Raw genomic sequence first — 23461 nt, 5'->3', positions numbered from 1 at the left:
TCTGCCTCTGCCTCCAGAGTGCTGGCATTAAAGTCTGTACCACCACACCCAGCATTTTTAAGTTAGAGAAAAGTTTATATTGATTATTTGGATTAGAAAAGAAGATGATAAAGTAACCAGAGAAATCTTGGAAGTAAGAATATACCAGAGAGTAAATACATCAGTTTATCTGGAGTAAACCTTTTATGAAAGGGTGCTGAAGATTCCTGACATCAAATTGAAACAGTCTTTTGAAACAGTGATAAACCAAGCTGACAGCAGGGAAAGTACAAGAGAAAAAGGTGAAAACAAAACAAAACAAACCAAGCAAGTTGATACTGTGAAACATCCATTCTTGATGGCAAGGTTTAAGGCTGAGTATTGATGGCCTCAGTAGGAATAGAGAGAGATTAGGGCAAGTTTCCAACATCTAAATTTTAAAGGTGTACACACAGACAATGTTTTAGGTACTTGTCTTGTACTGAGACAAAAGCAAATTAAGAAGGAAGGGTTTTATTTGGACTTACAGAGTAACAGTGTAGTACATCTTAGTGACAGGAACATGAAGAAGCTGGTCATGTTGCAATCAGTAGGATGAATACTGGCGCTCTCTCTCTCTCTCTCTCTCTCTCTCTCTCTCTCTCTCTCTCTGTGTGTGTGTGTGTGTGTGTGTGTGTGTGTGTGTGTGTAAAATGTACAAATTAGGCATGACTGATAAGGATTCCAACTTAGATCTTTATCACCAGTACCAGCCCATAGGGAGTCAAGAAGTAAACCTTAAGAAACATCTACCAAAGAGTAAAAAGCAGATGAGATGGCTAAGGATCAGTATGAAAGATGCTGGGGAACCAGGATAGTACAATCTTCATAGAAGCTGAAGTCTGGGAGAGTTTAGAGATTCTTGGAGCACTGGTTTCAAATTTGCATAGAGAATATAGATTCACAAAGGACCAAGAATCTATTGGCATGATTCTGCTTTAACTTTCCTGAGTGTTTTACTTTTACTGATATTCATATTCATTTGTTCATTTAGCAAAAGGATAAAAGGATTACTTAAAATTGGCAGGAGTAGATGTGGGATAAGGAAGCATCTAAGAAACTCACAGCCAAGCTTGCTTTTTCAGAGTTCTGATTGGAGATTTTTATGTTATATGGTTGTGTACAGTGTTTATCAAAACTTTGAAGCATAAAATGTTTACCTTTCCCAATTGAGCATGCTCATTCTACAAATTTCCCATTTTTATAGACAGGTGAGGCTATCCCTAAAGCAGATGACTGTTTTCCTTTAACTTGGGCAGTATGATCTGGTAATTTAGATTCTGCTACTTGCTTGCTGTGTGGCATTGGACACGTGGATGACATCTGTATGCCTTAGTTCCCTCACTCATACCCATAGCGTTTGTAGGGATAAATAAAATGCTGACAGCGTGCTAGACTTGCTAACCAGTAATAACAGATGATCACCAAATCATAGCAATTGCAAAATCCAGCTGATCTTTCTGTATTTATTTACTCTAGCCATTTTCACTTTTACTTCTTATGTTTTAAAAGTAAGCAGAAAGTAGTTAAAACTTATTATCATTTTTGGTTTGATTTATAAGGAGCCTGTGCCAAAACAAATAAAAAGGCAAGAAACATATGTATTGCCTCTACTAAAATGAAAAGTATAAAATTGTAAAATACACATTTAGTACAGAAAGGGCTGCTTCAAATTTTAGCATTTATTAGAAATGTAAGGTGGTCTTTTTGTTTTACTTGTTTTTAGTGTGTACATATATACATACATATATGAGTATTTTGCCTGTGTGTGTACCATACATACACACATCTCCTTGGGTCAGTGTTATGGACAATTGTGAACTGATATGTAGGTGTTGGGAAACAAACCTTCTTTAAATGCTGACTCATCTCTCCAGCCCACTAGAAATCTTAAGTTTTAAATTATTTGCCATTATAGTATAACCTAAGGCTGTGAAATGTTGTGTGTGTACTCTGGATTGAGTCTGCCTGGATTTGCGCCTTGACTAACACAAATCATTGCTGTTTGGGGCAGTCCTTAACACCTCTGTGCCTCCTTTCTGCTTTTTGTCTTCAAGAGATAAGTAATACTTGTTGCCTCTTCAATATAAGAATTAAGTGAATAAATTTTTTAACAGTTTGAATTATAAGGAATATGTGTAATCTATGTTTCTTTTCCTTATAAGACAGAGACAGTATTTATCCTCTGTTCTATCTTCAGTCTGTAATCCCATGCCTGGCATGTTGTAGTCCCAAGATCTTTCATGAACGCTTGTTGAGTAGATCAATAAAACATACTGAGATTGCTTGGTGCTTCAGTAATAGTCTCTATTTCAGTTCCTGTATCTGAGCAGGCCAAAGCAGATAATCTAATTGTAATGGGAAGAGCATTTCCTCACTAAGGTTTTATTAAAGTGTGAGCTCGAGGCTGCATGACTCACCATTGTATTATTGACTGATCAGATTTGTGATGATAAACTCTTTTAAACTGAGGCTGGTTTATGCCATATGAGTCACACTCCTCATCCCAGTTCTTAGGAGTCACTGACCACAGTATTCTAGAAAAGAGAGAATTAGTTTGTTTTATGTCAAGTTTGATCTACTCTCAAAATGTGTTACTGAAAATTGCTCTGGTGTCTAAGATACAGCTCATCTGCGCTGAGGTGGAGGCACACTGACCTTGCGACTGCATGATTGATTAAGTGGCCCAAAAAGACAGACTTAGTTTGCCAACAAGGAAAATAAAATTGGTTGTTATTTTTCTTGTATTCCCCATTGGATAAGTATTATCTGTTATGAAGTGGAATTCTTGACATCTCTCACTCTGAAGAAAAGGTTTTGCTTTAGTGAGCAATTTTTGTAGATAATGGTAATGCTTAGTCTACTTAGATTTCAATATTCTGTCTGTGTGTACAATGTGACATTGAACTATGAGTTATCTCTTATACATCTAGCTTTTTAAAAATTTTGATTTTAAGTGTAATTATATCATTTTCCTAGGTTATATCTTAGATTTTGGAAAACATTATTTGTCATAGCTTATCTACCTGCAGTGGTTTTGTTTCATGTTTCTGTTTTGTTTTTGATACTTCTCCAATGGTGTTCTGTTGAGAGAGTAGCGGAGACAGAAGTGTGCTGCAGTGTAAACTCCCTGTTGTGGCAATCGAGTCCTGTTTAGTATTTCTTCACTGTTTGGGTTGTTACTCCTTCCAGTTACTGGCACAGGCTCTAGTTTTTATTACTTCTTATTTTTTATTTATTTGTTTGTTGCTGCCAAGAGCTGAATTCAGGGCCTGTGTACACCGTGTACATGCTTTGCAAACTGAGCCATGTTCCCAATACCAGAGAATTTTCTCCTGGCTACTCTTTTCTAAATCTAAACTTTGATAATGGATGCATTGGTTATTCTTCTCACTGCTGTGACAGAATACCTAACAAAAGCATGTTAAGGAAGGAAGGATTTGTACTTACGGGTTGAGGGTACTGTTCACAGCAGCAGCAGAATGAGACAGCTGGGTACTACTGTGTCATGGTGAGGAAGCACTGAGAAGTGAATGCTCATACTTAGTTTAGTCTTTTTTCTTTTTATTCTGTCTGGGACCCCCAACCCATGGGATGGTGCTGCCTATATTAAGGGTGGCTCTTCCTTCATTAATTAAATATCTCTAGAAATGCCCTTAATAAACACACACAGATGTCTCCTATGTGATATCAAATCTGGCCAATCTGACTGTAAAAATTAACCATCACACCTGGTAACATCTGAGTCCAATTTGCACTGAGGATAACCCTGTCTTAGACACTGTGGCTCCAAGCTTCCAGTTTTAGCTTTCTTTGCTGACCTTTATCTAACTGCTTCCAGAATTAATTCTTTCTGCTCCCTTTGTGATACCTAAAGACTATTACCAGGACTAGGAGGCCAGGTCTGTTCACAAGTTATTCACACCAGGATTTCTATTGTATTTTATAAAATGTGCATAAGAATACCTGTCTCTTAAAGATAGATTTCACCAAATCATGTACCAGTTCTTAACACTGTGTCACATATAATGAACCCTAAGTATTACATATATTTATACCATTAGTATATGACGACAGTTAGATAAAGGAAATTTAAGTGATTTTTATGCCTGGTTTCAAATTTGCTTTTTGTTGTTTGTTCGGTTTTATTTTTTTCCATGCATCCAGTGAGATACATTAGTTAATGAAAGGACAGGACTTACTAACTTTAGACAGTGTCTAAAACTAGAAATTTGAGATTGCTTTTTTAGCTTCCCCCCGCCTCTTCCTCCTCCTCCTCCTTTTTTGTTTTTTTTTTTTGTTTGTTTTGTTTTGTTTTTCAAGACAAGAGTTTCTCTGAGTAATAGTCCTAGTTGTTCTGAAACTAGATCTTGTAGACCAGGCTGGCCTTGAACTTGATCAGCCTGCTTCTGCCTCCCAAGTGCTGGGATTAAAGGTGCGTGCCACCACCACCAGCCTTAGCTTTCATTCTTTACTTTGTTATGCAACGTGACTTCTGTCTCTGCTCTCCTCCTGGATCCCCCAACACACACACACACACACACACACACACACACACACACACACATCTTAAAATTTTAACAGTGAACAGAGCAGTGCATTTATTCAGTTCAAAATAAAGGAAATTTGTGAAAATCCTACCAAATACATCTAAGCCAAGTTGGTGTCTACACTTTATATGTCACCTGTCTTATCACATTACCCAGTGTTTCATGGTTTTATGCAATCTTTGTTCCTACTCCTGTGCCGTCCTCCCTGGCATACTGCTCATCGTGTTCTCTGGCTCTCTTCCTCCCATGGTTTACTTTCTAGCAGAGAAAGCAATTCAGCTTCAGACACTGTTTTTCTTGTCTACCAATCATCTACTTATCCTTTTTCCTGTTCCCTGCCAAGATGATACCAGGGCTTCAGACACTAAAAAACAACTTGCCTTCTTATAGGACTGGTAATTTCTGACTAATATCCTAAGGTCAGAGAAATGTGATTCTTGACCCAGGGTTAGAATTACTCAGTGTTCTTTGGTGTGAATTTCCTATTGTGACTGGTGACAACTGCACATTCCAAAACAAGCCAGAAAGTTACTGGCATTCACACTTAATCCTTAAAAATGTTTCCGTAGTCATTTCCGCCCTGGGACAAGATAACATTTACTTTTAATCTATTAATTTTGAAAAGTTTTAATTGACACATAATAGTTGTATTTGTAGAATACTCTGTAATCTTTTCCTACTTATATACAGTATGTAACGATCAAATCAGGGTAATTGGATTATCACCCACTCATCGTTACCTAATATTGTGATTATTCAATGTCCTACTGCATTGAAATACATAGTTGCAATCAGTTATTCTTTTAACCCATCTGTGTGCATGTGTTTACTGTATTATGCAAATGTATGTACAGGTACACTTTTTGTGCAAACTTGTGTAGAGACCGGACATTGATACTGGAACTATCTTCCTCAATCATTTCTCCACCTTATTTTTAGACAGGGTCACTAACGGAACTTGGAACTCACCATTATGGGTAGACTATCTGGGCATAGAGAGCCTATAGAACCCACCACCTATCTCTGCCTCTAGGTACATACTACCATGCTCAGATTTTTTTACTTTTAGTGATAAGGGTCCAAACTCAGAACCTAATGCTTCCCCAGCAAATACTTTACCCACTAAGTCCTCTTCCTGGTCCCTCTATTAACTTACTCTTAACCAATTTTATTCTAGTACTGGCACAAATCTCATGCTTAGACAAATTGTAGCAGTTTCTACCTCTACACTGAATAATTAAAATCTTCAGAACACTTGCTTAAATTTTGGGGGAAAAAAAACAGTTCAGAGCAGCTAGTAAATAGCAGTAAATGTCTATGACGTACATTGTTGTTCAAGTCTTTTTCTGTCTCTCAAGTGCAGGAAAAACTTTTTTTTCCCCTGCAAATTCCTTTAGGCAATTTTGTGTAATTTTACCCACGTAGCAGTCGTTAGGCACTATTAATTGCCAGTGCAAAGGGGCAGACAGCAGTGTCACTGCACTCTGTATGATTCTGAGTTCTGTCCTGAGATTATCTGATAGCCCTGTAGAGCATATACACTACTGAATTTTTATTCGTCATATGCAGTAATAGAGCAGGTAGAGTTTATACTTCAGATACATAACCTCAGGACCTTAGGTTCTAATATGTAACTTAGCATACTCTTAAGTCACAGGTAAAATGTTTAATGATTTTGTTTTTAGCTTTCTTGTATTATAGACAAATTGCCTCCAACATTGTGTACCATAGAAGACATTGCATACAAGTATACTTGGTACCATGTATATTCTGCTAAAAGTAATCTTTATTCATTAAATACCAGTTTCTTATTTGGGGGCAAAGAGAGAAGCAGAAAGAAATGAATCAAGAACTATAAGCAAATTACTTTTTGCAGTTAGATGTTGTAAGTCATCTTCACTAAGGTCCAGCACTCGGCCCAGCATCCTAAAAGTAACTGTATATCTTTCCATGTTCCTTCATTGCTTGTCAACACACCACCACAACTACTGTCATCATCATTATACACTATAAAATGTCAAACATTGAGCCCATCATAATGTAAGGCATTATGCTGTTTTACAAAGATTAATCCACTTAAATATTTATGATGACCTTGAGAAGTAAGTGGTTTCTATTAATGAATCCCACATCTACACTTCAATTTCTGTGTCAGGGATAGCTCAGCCTGTGACTTTGGGTGACATATAGCTTTGAGGTCTGTTTAGTGGTCTGAATAATAAATATCCGTATATCTTTTTTTAAATGGGATCTACGCTTTAAACTTAATTCCTTTTTGATTTTTCAAGATAAGGTTTCTCTGTGTTGCTTTGTCCTGAACTAACTCTTGTAGACCATGCTGGCCTTGAACTCACAGAAATTTGCTCACCTCTGCCTCCCCAGTGCTGGGATTAAAGGCATGTGCCACTACTGCCCAGCATGGCTCACATTTTTAAGATGAAGTATCTTAAAAAGTTGAAAAAGTTTAATCATTTGTTGAAGACCAATGGTACGTCATGTAACACAAGCCTCACTTTTATATATTTTTGAGACTGAGTCTTGCTATGTAACCATGGCTGATGATGAGATTACAGGTATCCACCACCAAGTGAATTTACTTGCTATTTTTAGGATCTGCGTATGCCTTTCAAAAGTCATGTGCTTCAGGGCTAAAGGGATGGCTCAACTGATAAAGTAAGAACTTAATTTCAATCTTCAATACCGCGTAAAACTAGGATCAGTAGTGTTTGCCTATAGTCCCAGTGCTGGAAAATTGGAGACAGTAGGATCCCTGGGTCTGGATGGCCAGCCAGCCTAACCAAATGGATAAATTCCAGTTTCACTGAAAGATCTGTCTCAAACAGTGAGGTGGGAAGCTATTCATGAGGACACTCAACATCAACTTCTGGTTTGCACACACTTATGCATATATTTGCACACAAATGAGTACCCATTTACCCATATATATGTACGCACATAGGCCTGTGTTTGGGGAAGGCTTCAATTGTTTTAGATGTTGGCATTAATATTTTTTGTAAAATAGTAGGAAGGCGACATGCTATAAAACTTTAACCAGAGACCAATGCAACTTCCAGGCTAGAGGGCTGGGATGGATGCCAGGGCACTCTCGACTTAACAGTAGGATCTCTGATAATTTTCAGTTACACTGTTTTTGTTTCTTGCATTTTGTATTGTCCTCTGCAACAGTTTGTCTTTTGCTTTGTAATGTCATACAGAGATAAAAATTTGCATCTGATTTCTCCTTGAAATGAGAACTTATTCAAGGTTCCATTAACTTCAGTAATTAATGTCTGTTGGAATATCTTAAGGTTTTGCAGTTTTTTTAGCACCATGTTGTTTCCATATTTATTGTTTATATGTTCTGTCTGTAAGTCTTTGTGTCTAGTATTTTCCTTTTTGTGGCATAACAAATAATGACACAAAAATATGACATGTGGGAATGTACTCTTGAGTAGCCTTGAGTATAGGTTAGAGTCACCGGTCTTCTTCAGCTTTAGTTACTACAGGTGGAGGACATGAACAGATTTCTTATAACTTCCAAAATATATAAATAAATTTATTAAAATTAATTTATTCAACAAATAATATATCTGTTCTGTGCTTGGCATAACTATAGGCACCGCTGAGGTCACAGAAGTATATAAAACAGATGAACCTGTTTCTCATCAGACATTCTTGAATAATAAACAAAAATGCAACTTGAAACATTGCAAGAGGCTCTTTCAGTGTGATGACTTAACTAATGTTAGACTTGCCTTCCCACAGGAAACAACTGTTTTTGGCCACCGAGCTGTTGACAACATGGTTACATAATCACTGAGTAAAAGGATAGGTCAGAGGTTAAGAACTAGGTAAACCTTGATTTTTTATTTTTATTTATTTATTTATTTTTTTTGCCGGAATTCTGTTCTATGGAGAAATCTAAGGATGACAGTCCTGCTGAGCTGAGGAAACAAAGATGAGAGGCGAGTGTTACAGAGCTCTAAAATGATAGTGGAGAGTACACTGCACAGAGAAGTAGCATTAATGCTGGGCGTGGGGGCACACTGTAATCCTAGCACTCAGAAGGATGAGAGGAGAGAATTACAAGGACCAGGCCAGACTGCACTGTATCAAGTAAAAGTCTGTTTTACTGTATTAAGTCACCATGGTGATGAGATGGTCATGTTATTTCAGTTCTTACCTACCTAAGCCAAGACAAGGAGAGACATGATTGTACTCTAACTGTGTTTGTTAACAAGACTTTGGAATAGAAATACACTTTTATAAATACAAAGGATAAAAGTGAGCTACAGACATCAGTCTTTGAATTTAGTATAATTATATTTAGATAATATGAATATATAGCATGTCATTGAGATGGAAAATTTGCTACTTCCCTGTGAATCTGGTGTTAGCTCTTGTTCCTCCTGGATTTTGAAAGAACTACTTCAACTCATGTACTTCTCTTCCCACCCCTAGATCTTCAGCACTCTATTCTTCCTTCCATTCTCTGAGGTGAAATAATTGCTTTCTTATCTGTCTTGTCTTTTTTCTCTCTAGGTGTTATAGGAAGCACATTTTTTTTTTCAGATTTTCTTTCTGTGTGAGGTTTTGTGAGTTACCATAATGAAGCTTTTTTTCACACATTTTCAGATATTTCTAGTCCTAACACAGTTTAGAAACTGAATTTGAGAGCCCACTAATCAATCTAATGCTTTCAAGAATGACTTAATGATTTACTCTCCATTTAACAAAGTAACTTTAGTGTTTCTGTGTTGAAATATGTAAAAACACATTCAATCTCTGCTTTCTCCATCCTCACTTTTAACTACTTATTGTGACATCAGTGGAAAAGATTTAAAGGTATATGGAATTGGATTGGGCCTCCTGAAAGATGGCAAGGAAAATTAACAGAATGGACTGCTCTGATTAACCCAATGAATACCTTGTTCAAATGTAAATCTGTTCATGTGGAAAGTTCTTTAAATTGCTAAGTATGTCTTCCTTATATACCTGATATTTTCTAATTTTCTTAACCTAATCAATATCCCAATCATGACTTTAATATGTTGTTCTTACTAAGAATATTTCATCAATCATATCCTTCATATTAGGTACCAGGTTCTTTTGTTTTGTTTTGTTTTGTTGTCACTGTTTCTGGCATCCTGAATCAAACCAGGGCTTTGTGCATGCTAGAAAGTCACTACCAAGGGCTGCATACCCAGATTTCTAGTCACTTTGGGGGGGCATGGGGTACTGGTTTAAATTTAGTTGCTGATAAATGTTTTGTTTATAACTGTCTTAGTCAAAGTTCTATTACAGTGAAGAGGCACCATGACCAAAGCAACTTTTATAAAGAAAAGCATTTCTCTGGAGCTAGCTTACAGATCAAGGTTTAGTCCATTATCATAATGGTAGGAAGCATCCGCACCATGCAGGCAAACATGGTACTGAAGAAGTAGCCAAGAGTTCTACACTTGAATCAACAGGCGACCAGAAGAGAGAGTGAGCCACTGGGCCTTGAATGATCTTCTAAAACACCAAATCTCACCCTTAGTGACACATTTCCTCCTAGGTCACACCTATTCCAACAAAGCTACATGTCCTAATCCTTTAAAATAATTCCACATCCTATGTGCCTATGGGGGTCATTTTCATTCAAACCACCACAGTAACCCAACAGAGAATGAGTATAAAGTGGAGAATTAAATTGAGTTTCCCTGTTGAGGTACAGTTTGGTATGATAAACTATTTGTCATTTTTGTTCATTTGGCCTAGCATCTTCACAAGACTTTGCTATACTTGCTTACAACCAGACTTGTTTATAGCATTTTCTGGAATTTTGTGTTCATAGGTAATTTTTTAATGTTGGATTTGTTCTTATTTTATGTAAATAAGTATTTGTCTGAATGTATATCTGTACACTGCATGCATACCTGGTGCCCACAGAGGCCAGAAGAAAGTTCCTAACCTCTAGAACTAGAGTTATAGATGATTATGAGCTATCATATGGTGAGGAAAACCCAACTCAGGTCCTCAGAAAGATCAGTAAGATCTTAATCACGGAGCCATCTCTCCAGCCCTTATATAGGTTATTTTATTTTTAAAAATATGAGTTACTAGAGAGATGACTCACTGTATAAAATAATTTGCTACTCTTCAGAGGAGCTGAGTTCCATTTTAGTACCCATGTTGGGCAGCTCTTAATTGTGTGCAACTCCAGCTGGCCTCCAAGAGTCCATGCACATGTGCACATACACACACAGCATGCATTTACATAGACATACATATATATATATGTGTGTGTGTAAAGCAAAATAAAACAAAAATTTATTATAAGAAAATAATACTCTGTAATCAAACTGAAAAAACATTGTATATCATAACTAGAAGATAACTTGACAGATTTATAAACTTTCAAGCAGCTTTAAAAGCTAAATTGTTCCTCTTCGTTAGAAATGAGGATTAGTTGGTATTAGTGCTACTTTAAAATGTTCTCCTTGGCATAAAAGGATTGACAGGTAATCAAAACAAGAATTGTGTGATAATTAGTCATATTATAATAAGCCTGATACCATAACAGCCTTCAAAATCTTTGTGATGCCAGATGGTGGTGTATATGCCTTTAATCCCGACACTTGGGAAGCAGAAGCAAGCGGATCTCTGAGTTTGAGGCCAGCCTAGTCTACAGAACATGTGCCAGGACGGGCTCCAAAGCTACTGAGAAATCCTGTCTTGATAAACAAGCCAAAAAAAAAATAGGCTTTGTGATTTCATGCAACAAATGTCTATTTCTGATTTACCCAGCAAGCTTGAACAGATCTCTAGGACAGCTGAATCTGGTGATAAGCAGTAGTCTTCTAGCTTGACTTGAGATTTGCTGTGTGATTTTTGTTAGCAAGGAAGAGGCAGACTATAAACTTATGCAGAGGTTGGGTCTTTGTTGTTTATTGGCCAGAGTAGTCACATAGTTCTTAAATTGCATAAGAACTGAAAGTCATAACTGCACCTGTGCTTAGAACTGAATGGAGACAGGACTCTGCTAGGTATCAGTGATGTCTGCCATGCTGTGTACTTCCATAATAATCTCTTTATTTTTTTTGATTAATTAAAAATTATCTCACGTCAAAGTAGTCCCATAATATTGGGGAGCAGTATTATCAATGAAATAATATTTGAAATAAAAATACATGTACATTGTTTTCTATCATTTAATTACTCTGGCCCTTCATAAGAAGTCTTGTGATTCTGATGTCCCATTTTCAAAATAGGGTTAAATGTGTTCTGTAACATGAGGGGACCTGCTTGTTCGGATTTCTGTCCTGCCCGGCCCCCCAGCTGTTTAGTCCCAAAGTAAAATCGCACAAGAGATCTCTATAAGTTATAAAGCTGATTGGCCCGTTAGGTCAGGCTTCTTACTGGCTAACTCTCGCATCTTGATTAACCCATTTTTCTGATCTATGTTAGCCATGTGGCTCAGTACCTTTTTCAGTGGAGCAGCTCACAACCTGCTGCTTCAGTGGTCTGGGCAGGAGTGCAAGGAATCAACTTCCTCCTCCCCAGAATTCTCCTGCTCTCCTTGCATCATTTCCACTTCCTGTCTGGTTTTCCCACCTACACCTCCTGCCTGGCCAATCAGCATTTTTTAAAACATGATTGACAGAATACAGACAATTCTCCCTCACCAGTGTTCTTAATGAAAGAAATTTATGAAGGTCAAGTGGATTTAGGTAAATGTAGATAATATATAAAGTACTTATCTAAGTCTTAGTTGTCATATATTTGTTGCCTCGCTTTTTGAAAGCAGAAGTCATTTTTAGAGCTATATATCTGCAATTAGAATCAGGCTCTAAAAGAAGTTTCATATCACTAAGAAAGAAGCTATGTGTAAGTTCCATACAGAATTAATTCCTTCCTGCTGGCCTTTGGTTTGCTTGTTTGACTTGTAATGTTAGGGCTCAAACCCATGGCTTCTTTCTTATTAGGGAAATATTCTACCACTGATCTACACACTTCTACTATTCTTCCTAAAACAAAATTTGTAGCTGAAGTATTTTTCTACTACTGAAATATCCTTTTCTTTTCATATTTGATGCAAAGTCTTACAAAGCCCAGGCTAGCCCTCACTTTTATTATGTAGCAAGGATGGCCTGAAACTCTTGCTCTTTCTGCTTCTATCTTCGAGTTGAAATTTTTTAAAAAAAATAATTGTTTTCTTACATTCCATTCTGCTTTGGAGTACCAAATAATCTCAGAGTATGATTTAGAAATTTGTATAAATTCTGTAAGAAAGCTATTAATAGATTTAATGGTGGAAAATATTAGTTTTTAAACTTTAAGGTCTAGGGCTGTAGTTCAGTGGTGAAAGTGCTCTGGGTTTGATCCACAGTACAACAAAAATGTGACAAAGGAATGGAAAACCATTTTTACTTGAACATTTGTTTGGCAAGACTTTTAAGTTGCGTAGTGTGGTATCAATATTCATTTCCTCTGCACTGTCATTTTAGCCACATATACTAGAAATAGCCTGTTTTTATAGGTCAATTGTTCCTGTCCCAACTTCTTCCTTAATTTTCTGAAAATGCTTTAGAAGTGTGTTATTCTTACTTTATACTCATTCAGTTAATGTAATCTTGGCAACTCATCCAGGTGGTAGGTACTGTTGTGAACTCAGAATGACTGAAGGGCATTGTGTATACAAAGATTTTAGTGCTAGGAAAAGCAGAGGGTGGAAATCTGGTTTAAGCTTCTGGTTTCGAATCCTTCACCGTCCATCTTTTCATTATTCTACTACTGTGTTATTCTGCCTCTGCATGCTGTCTCTTGATATCTTGTTTATTTTCCATAACCGTAGCTGTCACAATCCCATGTCTCAATAAATTGTAGGTGAGGTGTTATCATATTTAGCACCATGCTAAATATTTTTTGCTAGAAGTATGACCTATACCTTTCAAATGATTATATTCCTTAAATCCATAAGTATTTTCTTCAATCTACATCCTTAGACTTAGATTTCTTACTAACATAAGATCAAGTTCCCAGTGTTGCCTCAAATTACTTCTTAGATAACTGTTTCCTGTTATCTCTTACATCACAACAAAATACCTGTTTTGACTTTTTATTTTTACCTATCCAATCCTATTCAATCAAATCAGTTTTCACTTGTTTTGTTTTTGATCAAGTAAACATTTTTGATGTACAGCCCTCTTATGAATTATAATGATGTTACGTTGCGTTTTTTTCTTTTTTGCAAAGACATCTATGTAATTGCAGACTTTCAAGGACAATATCATGCACTATCTTTGACTTGTCGGTTTTTTGTCCTTTATATGGCGGTGTTATGACTGTTGAGCATCCTATCCTGTCTTTTTTGTGATTATGCATATTTGTTTTGCTGGCTTACAGATAACAGTAGATATTAATTACTTGGATCTGATCACCATTATCTTATATAATACTTTAGCCACTCACCTGTATCACACACCTGCCATCCCAGAGCTCTGATGACAGAGGCAGAAGGATCACTGCAAGTTTAAGGTCAGCTTAATCCAAATGGTGAGTTCTAGGCCAGCCAGAGCTACAGAATGAGACCTTGATGCAATCAAATCAATAATTTAACCCCCTTATTAGACAAATGAATTGAAGTAATGATGAAGGTAGATAGTAGAATTAATTAAATATCTACTGAATAAAGTACAAAGAAAAACAAATGATATATCCATTGTGAACTTTAAAGATAGCCTCAATTTCAATTCCCTGAGAAGGGAAAACAAGTCAGAATGACATTGAGCTCCACAGATCTGATAACTCTGCTTGCTGTAAAAGTATGTATTTTAGAAATAGGTTTCATTTTTTTTTCTCTTCCACAACCAATGCAAATTCTGGCTTATACCATTGACCACATCACTTTTGTAGTCTTCAGCTCTTTGCGTTTTCTGTATTCTCTAGGACCAGGGTCTTTCCCCTTGACTCCATCTCATAATTCTCAAACATGCTTCATTCCTCCCTCAAGTTCTCCTGTTGTTCTCAATTCTTTTCTTACCTCTTTACCCAAAGTGCTGGCTCCTGTCCATTACTCAAAAACATATTCCCAGACTTTATATATATATATAAGTCCTGTAATGAGGGACTAGTACTGTCTTTGTCAGAACTCAGCAGGTATAATAATTATTCTAAGGCTAGGACTGTGAATTAATAAAATCTTAAAGAAGGACTGAAGAGCTTGAAGAATAAAATTATCGACTGAAGAGATGGCTCAATAGATAGGAGTTTCTTCTGTAACCATGAGAACCAGGCATTAATGTAATAAGTATCGTCCCACAAATGCCTCTAACCCTAAAGAAACAGATCCAGTGCCCTTTTCTGGCCTGTGCCACTTACACAGGCACACCCACCCACATATGTACATATGCACATACTAATTTTTCTTTATAAAGAAATATTAAATCAAATGTTATTTTTTAATCAGTTGGTGGGGATATAATGAGATTTGGGTGTTTCTTACTAATCACATGTATATAACTTGCAAGATCTTCATTTCTGACAATGATTTTAAAAAAAGCAGGCTTAAATATTGCACTCATAGCATAGGAGAGAATTTTGCTTTTCCAAAACTTACTTTTGGTTAAGAACCATACTATTAACACTGTTAGCGTCTGACTTATATTCCCATGGAGACAATGACAGGCTATATGTTGTGTTTTTAGCATATAATTCTAGTTTATATACATACACTAAGATTTAAATTGTGATTTTGTTGTCTGTAAGTTTTGACATTTAAAAAGCATCTTTCATTCCTTCATAATTGATAGTTTGGGGCCTTCAAAAATAATAAAGGAGAATTTTAGTCATTTTAATGACCAGGACTTTTTTTTAATTTTTAATTTTTTTTTATTTTATGTACATTGCTGTGAAGGTATCAGATCCCCTGGAACTGGGTTTTCAGACAGTTGTGAGCTGCCATGTGGGTGCTGGGAACTGAACCCGGGTCCTCTGGAAGAGCAGTCAATGCTCTTAACTGCTAAGTCATTTCTCCAGCCTGATGACCAGGACTTTTTACAGCAACTTTTTTATAGCATCTTTTAGGATTAACTTTGGATCCCTTGGGGGATCAGTAATAGATAAGGGTTTTGAAGTACATGAAGAAACTGTTGAAGAAAAGTGATGTGAGTCTACACATTCACGCATCTTAAGAAACCTGTAGCTATGTGGCTAGTAATGTATTCGTGTAAATTCTACATCCAATTGATCCTTACTAGTGCTGTGCTAAACAACTTTATCTTATTGGAATGTAATTTAATTCAATTTGAAAAATATCAAAGTAGTTCATATAATTATTACTTTTAAGATACTAAACTGATTTTTTAAAAGATGCTTCACTGAGCATTTGAACGTAAATCAATAATGCATTTAATCCTCCACACACCCACACATACACAAAAGTTACTAAATAACATTTATATGCCCAGTTGAGTAAAGTGATACACACCTGTAATCCAAGCTATTGGGATCCTGATTTCAGGGCTAAGTGTGGGCTATATAATAAGACCCTGTCACAAAGAATTTGAATATGAATTTTCAGTAAGTACAACTTCAAGTTTATGAATATACTAATATAATACTGAATTATTTTTGTGGTGTGGAATATTCCTATTCTATAAGTTTCATGATTAAATATGTAACTAAGACATGTTTCTTTAGCATCAGTGTCAAATTGGCATGACCTACTTTGTATTTTAGTATCCTAGCATTGTTGACGTCTTATATTAATGGCTGAGCAGTTAACTAATTGATTTTCTTATTAAACTACGTCAATATTTAATCACGTTTTTAGTACTTATCATGGCTGGGTATCAGAGTAGTTCTTTCTGGATAAATTAAACTTTCTTATTGTAGTTGTAATTAAACCCTATAATTTCTTTCAGTGCTTTCCTTTAATATTTTTGTATTTTATGACACAGAAAGCAAAGATAAGAAAATTATTTTATTTATAAAGAGAGGAAATAACCAAAAGTAGTAAACAATTAGCTCAAAGTTTTGGATATTAGACTTTAGCTTTTCCCCTTTTCAGTGACTTTTAAACACGACCCATCTCCTGTATTAGGAATGCAGTTAATTTTTTTTTTTTCTGGCTCAAAACCTAGGGTAACCTGATCTGAGTCTGACAGAGTGTGTCGTTCATTTAAGTGCTTCCATCTGTTGCCTGCTGCTCCCCTTACTCATAACCCCTCTGTGTTTCTCTCTTTCCCTTTCCTTTTCCCTTTCCCTCTGTTCCTCTTTCCTTTTTCTCACCTCTCTTCTATTCTACTTTCCTCTCTTTCCTCCTTTCTCTTTTTATCCTTAGCCCCCCTGAGGAAGGCAAAGTTTGTTGAGAGCCCACGAATTCCAGAATCCGAGCTTGGCTCCCCAACTCTCACTTCAGCTCAGAAACTGGACGTGGATGCATACTGCCCTGGTAAGCATGCATGCAGTGTCTGCTTTGGAAAAGGGAGATTTGCGCCAGACCCACCGAGCAGAGCAGTGCTTCGCATGTATACTTCTCATAAAACCATGTTATTTCTTGTGTCTTAGCATCTATTCTCCTAAAAGAGCATAGGTTTTTACTGTACATCTTGTTTTGTTATTGGTAAGAGTAAGTATTAAGAACAGTTTCAAGGATAGATTGCAAAATAATTTTGGCAAATGGAAATTTCAGGATTATTTTTGTGATTTGAAATAATTGAAGACGTTATTTTGGCCATGTACTGATGGGATGTTAAAGATAAGTATAGACTGTTCATTTAGTACTGTACCTTTTAAGCCTGACATGTGCCTAATTGCTGCTGGAATTCTGGATAGCTGCAGAAACACTTTAGATGTTAGAAACGTTAAACTTGAATTAGATGCCCGAGTTTGACTGGTTTTGGACACTCACTTTATAGATAACCTCTTCCTGTGAATGGTCTGCAAACACATGTGGGCTTCACTAAAACCCTTCTTGTTTGGGAGCCAAACTGAGACAGACTCATTATCAGTGCTTAAATTCTTTCAGACTTCAGTGAGTTGCCTGGCAACACCCTTTACACTCTCCCTAAAGTGAGTCTATAGAAATGTGTCAGAAACATTCGCAGCTCTAGCTGAAAATACAGATCAGAACAGTAGTAAAGAACCTTGAGATACTTGTTTTAGGTCTTTTGTTTATTCCTGCTCTTTAAAATTAATGTTAAATCACATTAATTTTTTTGGAAAAAAGTAAAGAGTACATATTTCCTCCACTTGGAGTGAGAGGACAGAATGATTCTACTTCTAAAGAGGTATCAACGTCTGATTTGAAATGTCAGGGTTCTAGATCTCTGAGGCCAGCTAGGACAAGTTTATGTAAAACAGTAGAAGAAAATTTGGGCAATACTCAGATAAGTAAAGTATGTTTGACTTTATGAATCCGTTTTGAATATTGAAAAACCTTGAGGATTTTATTCTTAGACTGTTCTTTGTTAAGTCAGTAATAGTTTTGTATTAGAAATCAGTTTCTTTGTTTCCCAAAGCAACAAAAAAATCTTTGGATAGCACTGCATAGGTTCTTTGTCCCATATTGAGGTGCACTTTGTGTTATAGCATAAAACAAATGCTGAATTCTCTACTGCTTTTCCTAAGTGCCCCCTCAATACTCTTCTTTTTTTTCTTCACCCCTCTTCTCATCTCTTTTTTTTACCCTCCTTCCCTTCCTCTTTTTTCTCCACTCCCTCGAGTGAAGATTCCAACACAGATTCTCACACAAGCTAGGCAAACCTTCTACCCCTCAGCTATACTGCTAGCCCCCTCAGAGGCTTTTCCTTTTCTAGATTCACAAGTCAGAATGACTGTCAGGGGAGCCTAATCTCCTTAGCACCATATTCATTATATTACTGATCTAATGTAGCTGTTATTCTGGTCATGAAGCAGAGTAGCTGTGACCAGTGAATGACTGTGCTAAATCACTCTCGGCCGTCTTAGCAATGTGATTATGTATGCATATTTTCCTCAAGCATGACTTCTTTGTTGGTACAACCAAACTTGAGTTAAGGTCTTCAGAACACCAGAAAGAATCAGCCATGCCAGAATGATTGTTTAAATGCTTTGTAGGCCTTCCTTTTACAATCCTAAACAGATTGATAGTATAGAAACCTTGTACCAATTTGTTCTTTTATGTTTTTAGCTCTCTAAAAAAAAGTTTTCTTTTGAGATGAGAATGTAACCTGACACTTGAATATAGTATTATTTCTAGGTAGTATCAAGAATTAGCAGCAAACAAAATGAATTAATGAGTATACAACAGACAAACCTGAGACTTACAGAAGGCTACCCCAGAGTACAATGTATTGTCATACTGACTCACTGATTGGAAGGTTTCAGAAGCTGCCTTGGATCTGAGACTTCCCTGACCTTCTGCCCTCCTGCCCTCCTATCCTTCCTTGTTTTTCCTCTCCGGAAGCAGCAGGGGCACAGACTTTCTCTGAAGTTGCATTACCTGCCTAAAGATAGACTCTCTGACAAAAGGAACACACAGTTGTCAGCAGTCTTCTCCCAGGGAACCTCACCAGCCGGGAAGAGTGACTGTCACAGCAAAGGAGACTGAAGATTGACACCATGCCTAGGTGTCAACTAAGCTTTGTCACAGGATTTCATTTATTCTTCTGAAAGTCTACTTATCATTTTAAAAAATAATTTACTGTCCCTAAGTTGTCCACGTCATCTCTCGTCTCTCCTCTGTGAAGAGGACCTATAAACATATTGATGTTCCTGGGCATTTTGATACTTCTTTGCTGCCTAGGAAGCATTCCATACATTTGCCCACCTTTTCTATTGGCCTGTCTACTGTTAGCCTATTTCATAAATTCAATTATAAGAACTTTAGAAAATAGAAAGAAGGGGATTTTTTTTCTACTTCTACAAAACAAATAGCAAATCCATGGGTTTTATAATTTTTAATATAAGATGTGCTAACAAAACAAGGGGTATATGTTATTTATATATATGTATATATATATTTACTGTAACAAAACAGTTAAGACTGATGCTCTTGTCTACCTGTTTTACTGATTGCCTGCAAATTTAGGGAACTGTCTCAAGAAGCAACAGTTGTAAACTAATGGTTAGAACAGTGGGTTCTTAAATCCTAACAAGTTTCAAGATTACCAGATCTTGCCCAAATGCAGATTACTTAGGTTCACACCTAGAATTTCTGATTCAGTATGTCTGAGGAAGATTGAATATTAGCATTTCTTAACAAATTCCCAGATGATGGCAAAGCTGTTGGTAGATGTTTCATACCTTAAGAACCAGTTGGTGTAAAGTCTACTGTAGAGTGCTTACAAATGGTGCAATAAACAATGCTGAAAGTCTGTGGGGTTTATTGTATTACTTTTATCTTCTTGGGAGTAATTGATATTGTTTCTATACATTTTAAGCAAGAAGAATAGATCTTTTGTGCCTAAAATAAGGACATACATTGGTTTGCCCATTTGTATCTGGCATCTCTATACTTGTATTTTCTATTTTGTTCTACAGGTGAAAGGAAATTCTGAATCAAGCAAAAATAAGCTGTCAATGTTTAGTCTACAGTTTAAGGAAAGCTACTTTATGATGGATGCAGCTGTTAATGCAGAATATTTGTCTAATAAGTTGAGAGCTTCAATCTAGATATCTCAAGATTCTTGAATGTGTTATTATAATTCCTCAAATTAAAATTTTCATGTGTACAAAATGTGTAAATATGTAACTAAATGGTACACTTAGTTCTGCCTTTGCAGCCATGGAGATAATTTATAATACCACCATAACTAAACTACCAGAGTAAAGAATGCTTGAAAAACTGTGTTAGATAATTGCTTAATAGTGGGCAAACTAAGACCAAGGGTGTGTAAGTGATTTGTTTAGTGTCATAAGCAGGATTTATTGCTTAGTAGACAGCATACAGTCCAAAAACACATTTCCCTCTATTCCAGTTGCCATATATATTCTGTAAGCATACCTTATTATTCATACATTAAAAAGGAGATTTATTTGTTTGTTTGTTTGTTTGTTTGAGACACGGTTTCTATGTGGCTTTGGAGCCTGTCCTGGAACTCTTTTTTTTAATTGATTTTTATTGAGCTCTATATTTTTCTCTGCTCTCCTCCCTGCTTCTCCCCTTCCCTTTCAACTCTCCCCCCCAAGGTCTCCATGCTCCCAATTTACTCAGGAGATCTTGTCTTTTTCTACTTCCCATGTAGATTATATCTATGTAAGTCTCTCTTAGTGTCCTCATTGTTGTCTGAGTTCTCTGGGATTGTGATTTGTAGGCTGGTTTTCTTTGCTTTATGTTTAAAAACCACTTAAGAGTGAGTACATGTGATAATTGTCTTTCTGGGTCTGGGTTACCTCTCTCAAAATAATGTTTTCTAGCTCCATCTATTTTCCTGCAAAATTCAAGCCATTGTTATTTTTTTCTATGTATAGTACTCATTGTATAAATGTACCACATTTTCCTTATTCATTTTTCAGTCGAAGGTATTTATGTTGTTTCCAGGTTCTGGCTATGACAAACAAAGCTACTATGAACATAGTTGAGCACATGTCCTTGTGGCACAATTGAGCATCCTTTGGAGATATACCCAAAGTGGTATTACTGGGTCTTGAGGAAGGTTGTTTCCTAATTTTCTGAGAAATCACCACACTGACATCCAAAGGGGCTGTACCAGCTTGCATTTCCATCAGCAATGCAGAAGTGTTCCCTTTCCCCACAACCTCTCCAGCATAAGTTGTCATCAGTGTTTTTGATCTTGGCCATTCTTACAGGTGTAAGATGAAATCTCAGAATTGTTTTGATTTACATTTCTCTGATGGCTAAGGATGCTGAGCATTTCCTTAAGTGTCTTTTAGCCATTTTAGATTTCTCCATTGAGAGTTCTCTGTTTAGGTCTGTACCTCATTTTTCTATTGGATTATTTATTCTATTGATGACCAATTTCTTGAGTTCTTTGTATATTTTGGAGATCAGCCCCCGTCTGATGTGGAGTTAGCGAAGATCTTTTCCCATTCTATAGGCTGTCATTTTGTCTTATTGACAGTGCCCTTTGCTTTACAGAAGCTTTTTAGTTTCAGGAGGTCCCATTTATTAATTGTTTCTCTCAGTGTCTGTGCTGCTGGGGTTATATTTAGGAAGTGGGCTCCAGTGCCAATGAGTTCAAGTGTACTTCCCACTTTCTCTTCTATAAGGTTCAGTGTGGCTGACTTTATGTTGACATCTTTGATTCATTTGGATTTGAGTTTTGTACATGGTGATAGATATGGGTCTATTTTCATTCTTCTACATGTTGATATCTACCCAGTTATGCCAGCACTGCTTGTTAAATATGCTTTCTTTTTTCCATTTGATATTTTTTGCTTCTTTATCACGTTCAAAGGTGTGTGGATTAATATCCAGATCTATTCAGTTCCATTGGTCCTTCTGTCTGTTCTTACAGCAATACCAGGCTGTTTTCAGTACTGTAGCTCTGTAGTAGAGTTTGAAGTCAGGTATTGTGATGCCTCCAGAAGTTCTTTTATTATGCAGGATTGTTTTGGCTATCCTGGGTTTTTTGCTTTGCAATGAATTCTTGTAGACCAGGTTGGCCTCATACTCAAAGAGATCTGCCTGTCTCTGCCTCCTGAGTGCTGGGATTAAAGGCGTGAGCCACCACCCCCCAGCCTTTACATGTCACTTTAATGCCCTATTCTTGGACCCCAAGAGTCCAAGACCTGGATTTAGAGTCAGACCTGGATTTAATATACTTTTCTTTTTGACAGGGGAGACAGGTACAGGGAATTAAATGAAGGGCTACATTGAGCTAAATCCCTAACTTATCTGGGTTTAATTTCTGTCTCTTCTTTCGGCTAGCTGTGTAGTGCTCTAACTTTCACACATACCAAAAAGAAAAAAAGGGGTATTGAGTATACTATCATAATTTCATCCCTCAAGAGGCCGAGGCAAGATTACTAAAAGTTTGAAACTCATCTGTGATGTAGGTGGGCCTTCTATGTGTTATTCTCATTGGTTAATAAAGAGACTGCCTTGGCCCTTTGATAGGGCAGAAAATAAGGTAGGCGGAGTAAACAGAACACAATGCTGGGAAGAAGGGAAGTGAGGGAGACGCCATGGAGCCAGCCACCAGGTCAGACATGCTGAATCTTTCCTGGTAAGCCACCACCTTGTGGTGCTACACAGATTACTAGAAATGGGTTAATCAAGATGTGAGAGTTAGCCAGTAACTAACTCTCTAGAGATAATGGGCCAGGCAGTGCTTAAATGAATACAATTTGTGTGTTGTTATTTCCGGGGCTAAGCTAGCTGTGCGGGAGCCGGGCGGGATGAAAAGCAGGCCTGCCTGCAGCTCCCTCACTGCATAGTTAGTTAGCCAGCCCTCACACTACACATCTGGACCATACTGTGAGTTTGGGCCTAGTCTAGCTTACATACTAAAATGTGCCTTATAAACGGTAGGTCTAGACATACTCATTCTGAGACCAGAGTTGAAAGGACCAGAGAAACCACTCGTTATGGTCAATCACCAGAGCACAAGTTCATAATAATTCCGTTATCAGGTAAAGCCATGTGCCTGAGTCCCAAGAAATCCTGTGCAAAGGTGTAAACTTAGAGTGTCTCCATGAATATACTCCCAGTTTCAACAGTTGTCAGTATTTTCACTGTCTCCATTTGTTCCTCTACCTCATCTTTAGTTGTGGCCAAGGGAACTAAATATGGGGTGATGCCTTAATACCAGCTGCTCCGTGAGTGGGGAGGTACCAGAGTCCCTGGCTCTCATTTTTGCTGGGTACTAATTTGTGCATTTAGGAGCTATTTTTGCAAGAACATGGAAAAGCTCTTGTACTTTCTCAATACTTGGTGTGAGTTACTCATTTTTTAGTATTCCAAA

At 36.9% G+C, this 23461-nt stretch overlaps 1 protein-coding gene across 1 annotated transcript in view; it reads left to right on the top strand.

The window, feature by feature from the left end:
* Tanc2 (tetratricopeptide repeat, ankyrin repeat and coiled-coil containing 2) overlaps positions 1-23461 on the top strand; it is a 322705-nt gene that overhangs the window by 141294 nt on the left and 157950 nt on the right. Inside the window, 1 exon segment of the mRNA XM_087909880.1 lies at positions 16894-17004. Coding sequence (XP_087766006.1) covers positions 16894-17004 — 111 coding nt within the window.

The sequence above is a fragment of the Myodes glareolus genome, chromosome 9 (assembly GCF_982192425.1).
Source record: "Myodes glareolus chromosome 9, mMyoGla1.1, whole genome shotgun sequence".
In the NCBI taxonomy this organism is placed as follows: Eukaryota; Metazoa; Chordata; class Mammalia; order Rodentia; family Cricetidae; genus Myodes; species Myodes glareolus.
This window is presented reverse-complemented; position numbering and strand designations above follow the sequence as displayed.